The sequence below is a fragment of the Ammodytes marinus genome (genome assembly GCF_949987685.1).
Source record: "Ammodytes marinus genome assembly, chromosome: 18".
NCBI classification, from domain to species: domain Eukaryota; kingdom Metazoa; phylum Chordata; class Actinopteri; order Uranoscopiformes; family Ammodytidae; genus Ammodytes; species Ammodytes marinus.
This window is the reverse complement of record NC_137222.1, coordinates 3843557-3853146: the sequence shown is the minus strand read 5'-3', so window position 1 is coordinate 3853146 and position 9590 is coordinate 3843557. Positions and strand designations below refer to the sequence as shown.

General features: G+C 41.5%; 1 protein-coding gene across 2 annotated transcripts in view; it reads left to right on the top strand.

Annotated features, from left to right (window-relative positions):
• The first annotated feature begins 3479 nt into the window (after positions 1-3479).
• The window catches only part of fcho2 (FCH and mu domain containing endocytic adaptor 2), a 58346-nt gene continuing 52235 nt past the window's right edge, over positions 3480-9590 (top strand). For both annotated transcript variants that reach the window (XM_080047349.1, XM_080047348.1), the window contains exon 1: positions 3480-3618. In XM_080047349.1, the coding sequence (XP_079903475.1) occupies positions 3586-3618 (33 nt within the window). In that variant the 5' untranslated portion in view covers positions 3480-3585. The remainder of the gene's footprint in view (positions 3619-9590) is intronic.

Sequence of the window (9590 nt, the reverse complement as noted above, 5' to 3'; positions counted from 1 at the left end):
AACCTTTGCAAAACCTCTGTAAAGCATATGCTCCTCTTTAATTATGGGTTAGATGAGGGGGTTGGCACGTATTAAAAATAGTGCAAAAACATGATCCCCAGAAACAGGTAAATGGCATGTGGTAGTGGAGTGAGGTATTTTCTCTAGCGTCAAGCTAAAAAGTAGCAGATGATTCTAAGAAGAACGCATCATATTGGATCCCACTCTTGAGGATATATAATTTCATAACGGTGCATATCGCCAAGAATAAGTTATCACCTACTACAACATATGGTTATCAGGTTTTTTTCTTTTTTTTTCTTTAGCAGGGCAAATTATGTCACCGAAGAGCACAAGCTTTTCTTTTTAAAAGAGCAGGTTTTTTTTCTGGGGGGATAGGTAGCATGCTTTGTATCATTTGTGAAAAAAAGCCGTGGAACATGTAGTGATGTGTGCGTCGCGTTCGACAGCTGTCTTCTTCGCCCTGTGAAAAAAGGTTCTTCTTCTTTGACCTTGTGATTTATCTATTTACAGTACTTTTATGTTTTGGGTTTTTTCCTCTTACCAGTGGAGTGTTACGGCGATCAGCTGTGATGATGTAGCATGACTGGGTTTTTTTACACACACACATTAGGACATGTGTGTAACTAAAAACAAATCTTCAGAGTCTCAGTTTTTTTGGTCTTGTGACGTGACATTCATCGGGCAAAAGCATCGCAAAAGTTGAAGATGCTTTACAATCCTTTTTATATTGATCTGAGCTTGGAGAAGGTAAAATGAAGGCAGCGAAAGCACGTACAGTAGGAGCTAGGCTGTCGGCGAACATGCAGTCCATCGAATGAATGTTTAATATGTTTTATTTCTCAATGTACTTAAGTTTTATTTTCTTATTGGGTGTTTGGCTTCCTGTGCTAAAAGCATGATCTCGAGGATGACTGTGTAATGTTTTGGGTGGTTGTGTTTTTTCGTGGGGTACTTGGATGCCTACATCTATTGCATGTTGGTGGCCCCTCACACCCCAACATAACGTGGGAAGGGGATTGTGGGAGGGATGGAGGGAGGCAGGGAGGGAGGGAGGGAGGGCTGTTAAAATCAATGGTTCAAAAACGACAGAGTAACCATTTAATGTATTGCAACACTGGGACTTTTTCCGACTTCACATTTTTTCTTGCTGGAGTGTCCTCCCTAAACGTTCACCCCCCTTAGCTGGATGTATAGTTTTAAAAAATACTGTGAAACTACACCAATGTTATCGTCTCTGGTTGTTATATTTTATAAGTGTGTAAGTGTTTGAGTTACAGAAACGCCTTAATGTATTCCATGATGGGTTTTTGGAGAGACGGGGAAGATTTAATTTTGGTATTATTCTTTTTAGTCTTTCATGCCCAGCCAGTCATTTTTTTTCCTCTGCTGGCCAGAGTAATAACTGCAGTATTTTAACCTTTTTTTTTTTTTTTGCAATTGCACATAACATGAACCTAAAAATTTAAAATAGCAAAAGTGCTTGAAGTGAATGATGTAGCCAAAACCCTGAAGAATATGACCTCAGTTTTTAACACAGAATTTTTTTAAAAAGGTATTGCTGCTAGAAATGTATTTACCTGATGCAAAGAGTACCTTTTAATGCAGAAAGGGTCATTACATGGCGAACGTAGTTTAGTGTCTTATATATAAAACTTTTAACTATTTCAAATATGTATAACAGTTTCTCTTTAGATTTAACATTTATGAAGTAAACATCGGTGAATACAGGATGTGATGCATCATGGAATACAGAGGCAAAGGACTTGTATGTGCCACATCGTTTTGTGTTTTTGAGGTAATTTTGTCTGTCACATTCCAGCTGTTTTTGGCATGCAACAAAAAAAAATGGAGTAATCACGGCTTTTTCGATGGGGTGTGTCGTGTAGACGGTCCTGTTATTTTAATTTTTTCATTGAAAGTGCAGGTCCCAAAAAAACACACGCGAAACAATCCCCCTACTCATTACTGTGCTGTATTTCTGACCCGACTGCTGCTATACATCGTAGTTGTGTTTCACTACTTGAATATGTGTTAACCTCAGGTTGTCTGTGTCCAGTGTTATTTGTCATCATTTCCCAATGTGTACGCCTTTTTATGCATCTCCTCTCAACAACTAAAGATAAGTTAAAAACCTCTCACCCTTTCGTGTTGAAAAATGGATAACCGTTGGGTGTTGACTTAAATGTTATATATGTGCAACACTGCTAGCTGTCAAATGTGATTTCAATTGCAAGGCAGGGAGGGGAGGGGAGGTATTAAATGGTAACTAGCACATATACTTAATGTGCTTTTTGTCAAAAAATGATTGTTATCAGACTACGGTAAATATATAGCGTAATGTGTACACAATGCCTTGAGAGCAAATACTTTAAGGTTTTTGGTTTGCGTTTTGCAATAGATATTATGGTAAACTGTATCAGAAGAAACAGGTAACACCAACTATAAACAGGCAATGAACTAAGTTGACAACTTATAAACATAGTTTTACAAACATAATGTTTGCAAAAATCGGTTTGACTTTCTATGATGCTTTATTGAAAATTTGTACTTTATAAAGCACCCACCAATATTAAGGAATGTCTAGTCAAAGAACTCCTGTATTCTCATTTAGCCTTCGAACTTGATTAGACTATCTGCCTTCATCTTTTTTGCTAATTTAAAAAAAGCAAAAACATAATTTTGATAGTAATGGTTTGATTTTTTTTTTTAATAAGCTGCTGAATTAAAAAAAAATGTAATACTTTTTGGGGCCACCAAATATTTTGGATCATGCAAAGAATCTATATTGTACTGTAGTAATTTTGTAATATTTGTAAGATGATATAGTGGATGTGACTGGTTACCATTGCTTGAATATGTACATTGCTCCAATAAATTGTTTACATTATTATGGGCCTTTGTCTTCTTGTATTTTTCTTAATGTTGTAGGACATTTTCTCTATATGGATGTTGAGTAACACATCGGTCAAGTCTTTTTGGTAAAGACCTCAGAGCTCTACTGTCTATCAGTTCAGTCAGTGGCTGAAATTCTGGTCACCTGACATTTGGCTTTATCAGATTCCAGCTTTAGATTTTAGTGTTGGAGTAGAAAAAAAGGAGGGCATTTTTAAGCCAAATACCTTTATGGATAGAATATTTTAACAATATATGTATAAGGTTTAATATAATTCACAATTAATTCCTCTGACTTGAATGTGTCTCTGTAGCATGTTCACTCTTAACATGAGTCTGACATAACATGAGTAGGCTACATAATTTTACGCCATGCACCTGAAGGCAGCATTGCTGTACATTGCTTTGGTGTTTTATCAACGTCCGCCATTGGTAGCGCTGTTTCGCCCGACACAACAAATACAAACGTCCAAATGTCTTCGTGTAGAAAAGCCATAGCGCATAGCCTCCTCAGTGCAGCCGGGTGGAGGTGGAGTCAGTAAGGTGGGGAGGGAGAAGAAAGGGGAGAGGAGGAAAACGGGGAAAGGAAAGGCAGTATAGGACTACAACAAGAGACGGCGGATGATTTTACGCGCTACAAAGTTGCATTTCAGCACATCTGAGAGTTGCGGCGAAGAGGAATAAAACAAGATGATAACGCCTTACTTCCTAGAGAGTTTCTGGGTAGGTGGTGCTTTTTATTCGCGCTGTTTACACACCGGCGCTATTCCTTATTATTCTCTTGCTTGTGTTCCCTACCATATCATGCTCATGTCAGCCACTTATCAAACATTATTCACATAGCTAATGTAGGCTAGTCGGTAGCTTGCTCTGCTCGCTGCCGCTGTAGCGACGGTACGTGTCCGGTGCTGACTGCTTCTGCTCGCTGGTCAAGGCAGCTCCTCCCCAGCCATCGTTCGTTTCTCCTCGGCTTTTATTATTTTGCAACCCCGGGGTTTGGGGCCTCTTTTTTAAAAACCCATCTAACTTGAAACCTTTAAAGAAGCCGCCCCTCGCACCAGCTGATTGGCTCGCTCACGTTCGACTTGGAATGTTTATGGTCAGTTCCATGAATCCTATTGGTCGCTTCCGCTGTCCGTCACAGGCTCCCTTCGCCGTATGCGTAACAATTTTCTTCCGTCACGAAGTTTCAGTGAGAGGCCAGATTTTTTTAGTAACATTAGTAAGGAAGAGAAAAGCTTTTAAAAGTGGACTAAATCACCCTCATGCCGTATTGGACAGTTGTGTTTTTAGACACACAATGCTACAGTGCTCGTGTCACTATTAGCCTACATTGCGTTTATAGTCTACTGCCAAAAGGTCATTTCTCTCTCGGCTTGACGTGGCTATAAAGTAGCAGGTTGAAAAGTAAAAGCCTGTCTTCAATATCCTTCTAAGTTCTACTATAAGTGTCATCCTCAATTATACCTTCACTGACAGCTCTCTCTTTGTTGTTATTTTCTTTTATTAGCCTACTTAGGCTATTTCATAACAGACACTGTTATTTAAACTGAAAACAACTCGGGCCATAACTTTATTAGGGCCATGTAGGCTATTGCACTTAAGTAGCCTACCTCTGCATGCATTTGTGTGTCTAGTTTCCCTTGCTAGTTTCACATTGAGTCATCTAGCTGTTAATATGGTGCTTCTTCTTTGTTGATTATGAAACTATATGTGGCTATAGTGTATAGGCTGAGTGGTTTGGGAGAAGAGCTACTAGAAACACATGCTAATAAACGTGTTATTGTGTTGCTCTGTTATTTATAAATGATCAGTTGTACTTTCTAGTTAGTGTACTTAGTAGTTCTTGGAAATGTAGTGCTTGGATTGCAGTTCATGTTGCCAAAAGCGTAGGCCGGCTATAGTAAGGTTCAAGTTTCTTTATTTCTGTCAAATGTATGTTGACATAGGGTCAAAGATACAGCTGCTATATACTGGATAAGACTTGCAGAGAATATTTAAAATTTTTATTTCTTCATATTTCTATTTCCTATGTGCAATATATATATATCATATTTCTGCTCTTCTTTTTTAATACAACCCCTATATTTATTGGCCCTATATATAAGTTTGTTATTTATTTGTCAAATGTAGGTCAACAAAATAGGTTATGTAGGCCTATTTATTGTTTTACTACCATATAGTAACAACAGGCAACAAACTTGGAGATAAGAACTTCTGTGAGATATATATGTGTACTCTACTATTTTTACCACAACCCCTTTAATGTGGCAACTGTTTGGTAGAGGCCTATTTCAAAATAACTTTGTTAAAAAAAAGTATTCAAAAATCTATACATAGGCTATATACGTATTTGTCAAGCAGTTCCTATGCTATTAACAAGGACCTCCATTCATATCTTATCCGTGTCTCTCCCCTTTAGGTGGGGAAGTAGACAGCTCTAGTTGTTTGAGCCTCAGTTGACCTCAGCTGCAGGTGGCTGGGGGCTATCTTCTCTTTACAGTGCTGGTAAAATCAACCTATTTTTTTTACGGAAAAGTGATTCAAGCCCAGGGGATTCAACTCAGTGATAGTACAGTGCTGTCAACCTCCCTAAAGTCTCTTATTTTATTTGGAGCGACATCATCTTTAACTGAATGGGAAAGAGGAGAGACTGAGAGACACTCCTGATTCTTCAATCTGCCCTTTGTGCCCCTGCATCGAGCCACAAGAGAATCTAGTGATGGGAAGTGTATTTAACATGCAGGACACACACACACACACACACACACACACACACACACACACACACACACACACACACACACACACACTTACACACACACACACTTGGCATTAGTGGGATGCATCCATTTCCCCTTTTGACTTGACTACAAATCATCACCACAAGCACACCTGTGGCGGCTGTGGCAAAGTGGGTAGAGCGGTCGTCCACTGGGTTGCAGTTTCGGTGGTTCGATCCCCCGTCTCCCCGCCACATGTCCAAGTGTCCCTGGGCAAAGAGACACTGAAGCATAAATTGCTCCGGATAGTTAGCTTGCACCCTGCCTGGTAGCTGCTGCTATCGGTGCATGAATGTGTGTTTGGATAGGTGATACCTGCTACGTCCATCCTGTTCTCTTTCACTCTTTCGTCTTTGTTGAGGCATTTTTCTCTGTTCTTTTCCTTGTATGTAATCTAGGCTCAAATCTCAGCTGCAGACAGACACAATCTTAGACGAGTTCTTTAGGAATTAGGAACCAGACATGTTAAGTTCCGTTCCGTCATGTCGTTGCTGCTGTCCCAAAGCCTGCAGCAGTTGATTGGTCACTCACTGGCTACAGTTCCGTTCTCTAGGTTTATTTTGCACGTCTCATATGACCATTTCCCCTTTTGTCTGTCCCTTCTGCTTGTGAAATTAGAATGAGTAAGTTGGTTCACTGTTGATCAAAGTTTGAATGTGTACTAGTAGCTTCCCTACAATGTGATTCTGGAGAACGCTTGTTGTCAAAATCCCTTTTTGTCATCCACTACCTCTTCGTACTGTGCGTTTAAAAAAAATCTGGTGCTAATACACAGCCTAGGCTCTGTAAACTGTAACAGAGGATATGTTAACACAAGGGGCCCCATCACTGCTAGTAACTTGCCAGTTTACAGTCTGCTGTAATACTTCAGTTTTTAACCTTTATCTCTGTGAGGTTTGACAATGATTAGATTGTTTTAATGTTGAGTCTGTGAGAGTTTTCAAGCGTGTCACAAGAAAATAAGATAGATGGCAGTGTGTGTGTGTGTGTCTGTCTGTCTGTGTGTCTGTCTGTCTGTCTGTCTGTCTGTCTGTCTGTCTGTCTGTCTGTCTGTCTGTCTGTCTGTCTGTCTGTCTGTCTGTCTGTCTGTCTGTCTGTATGCATGCTCTACTAGGTTCATCTCACACTCACTGTGCGCAACCTCACTGTCACCCTCCCATAAGCTGCAGTCAGGACATGTGAACTAAGTGTTGCAACAATGCAGCAAACACTGAAATATTATGACATCGGACACTGTCTGGTTTTAACGCATTTCCTTTCTAGATGGCAGCCGTTGTCTCCATACTCCGGCTGACATGTTGGGCTGGCTGTCTCTCTCTCTCTCTCTCTGTTATTGTCTTTGGAGGAAGGTCTGGCTGAGATTTTTTGCAATTTGAGTTGCGATGTTGCAACAAAAGACGAGTACCGTGAGAATCTGTGAAATTTCTGCAACATGGTTCCTCACATGGGGTGGAAAAAGGTTTTAGACAATATTGACAGTTCAGTTCAGCTTGAAACAGAAATCCTGCCTCATGGTGCGTTGTTGTTGTTTTTGGCTTTTTTACTGCCTTTGTCCCAGCTAGGTCTCACTAATAGCACTCCTGTGTAAGTTAAGTTTAAAGGGATAGTTCAGTATTTTTTAAGTGGGGTTGTATGAGGTACTTAGGAAAGGTTAATATGTTACATTATGGAGATGGCTGATAGGCCTTTCACACCAAAATGAACCAAGAGTCAGTTCCAGGCTGGTGTTGGGGTCAGTTCAAAACTGGTTACAGCCTTATCCCAGTTATGAACCGGTTGGTTTCACATCGACCGGAGACAGCCATGGAGCCGGCAAGAGAGCAACGTCATGACGTCACTGTAAACGTGTGTGTACGTCACCCGACGCCGCTGCTCTTGTGGCTAACGCTAAAGCTACCGCTAGCTTTAAGCACAACAACAGCGGCGAATACGTCTTATTTTTACACGTGTTGGCTCTCGCTTTGCTTTCTTAAGCAAACAGGACCCATACAGCGTATTCTCGCTGGTCAATTTGATCGCTACGTTCGGTAATTATGTTATGTTTACGTCTCGTAGTAGCGGTGTTTTTAAATATGGCGGGCATGAGGTTTGAGTTGCTCTGGTTGGTCAAGATAATCCCTCCCCCAGCCGCTGGCGCAAGCAGTTCTTATCAAGCCCAGCTCAATCCTGGGGTATGAGTTCCCCCGGTTTTTACGGCCCGGAGCAGGCTCTCTGGCGGTGTGAAACCAAAACACTGGCTCTAACTCCGAACAAGCCCAGAACTAGCGCCGATTTTGCGGCGGTGTGAAAGGCCTATAAGTGTCAACCAAGCCTGGGAAAAAAAGCAAAAATAAACTGCTACCTGACGGCTAACTAAAGCAGTGAAAAGGAGCATCAATCTAGCGTGCATTGAACGGATATTTTTTTTTTAGGTAAGCATTTATATACAGGTCCTTCTCATATAATTAGCATATTGTGATAAAGTTGATTATTTTCCATAATGTAATGATAATAATTGAACTTTCATATATTTTAGATTCATTGCACACCAACTGAAATATTTCAGGTCTTTTGTTGTTTTAATACTGATGATTTTGGCATACAGCTCATGAAAACCCCAAATTCCTATCTCAAAAAATTAGCATATCATGAAAAGGTACTCTAAACGAGCTCTTAACCTAATCATCTGAATCAACTAATTAACTCTAAACACCTGCAAAAGATTCCTGAGGCTTTTAAAAACTCCCAGCCTGGTTCATTACTCAAAACCGCAATCATGGGTAAGACTGCCGACCTGACTGCTGTCCAGAAGGCCATCATTGACACCCTCAAGCAAGAGGGTAAGACACAGAAAGAAATTTCTGAGCGAATAGGCTGTTCCCAGAGTGCTGTATCAAGGCACCTCAGTGGGAAGTCTGTGGGAAGGAAAAAGTGTGGCAGAAAACGCTGCACAATCAGAAGAGGTGACCGGACCCTGAGGAGGATTGTGGAGAAGGGCCGATTCCAGACCTTGGGGGACCTGCGGAAGCAGTGGACTGAGTCTGGAGTAGAAACATCCAGAGCCACCGTGCACAGGCGTGTGCAGGAAATGGGCTACAGGTGCCGCATTCCCCAGGTCAAGCCACTTTTGAACCATAAACAGTGGCAGAAGCGCCTGACCTGGGCTACAGAGAAGCAGCACTGGACTGTTGCTCAGTGGTCCAAAGTACTTTTTTCGGATGAAAGCAAATTTTGCATGTCATTCGGAAATCAAGGTGCCAGAATCTGGAGGAAGACTGGGGAGAAGGAAATGCCAAAATGCCTGAAGTCCAGTGTCAAGTACCCACAGTCAGTGATGGTCTGGGGTGCCATGTCAGCTGCTGGTGTTGGTCCACTGTGTTTTATCAAAGGCAGGGTCAATGCAGCTAGCTATCAGGAGATTTTGGAGCACTTCATGCTTCCATCTGCTGAAAAGCTTTATGGAGATGAAGATTTCATTTTTCAACAAGACCTAGCACCTGCTCACAGTGCCAAAACCACTGGTAAATGGTTTACTGACCATGGTATTACTGTGCTCAATTGGCCTGCCAACTCTCCTGACCTGAACCCCATAGAGAATCTGTGGGATATTGTGAAGAGGAAGTTGAGAGACACCAGACCCAACACTGTGGATGAGCTTAAGGCCGCTATCGAAGCATCCTGGGCCTCCATAACACCTCAGCAGTGCCACAGGCTGATTGCCTCCATGCCACTTGGGATCTATCCTGTAGCCATACACTTTACTTCAGTCACATTCCTAACCCTTAAGTTGTGGTCCTATTCCTTCTACCACAAACAAAGCCCGACCTCTGTGTGCTCACCACGTAAAACATACTGCTGTGTGTCTGTCTGTCTGTGTCTCTGTGTGTGTGTGTTGCTGCTGTCGGCCTGATGTGACAGCTCAGTGCTCCCTGT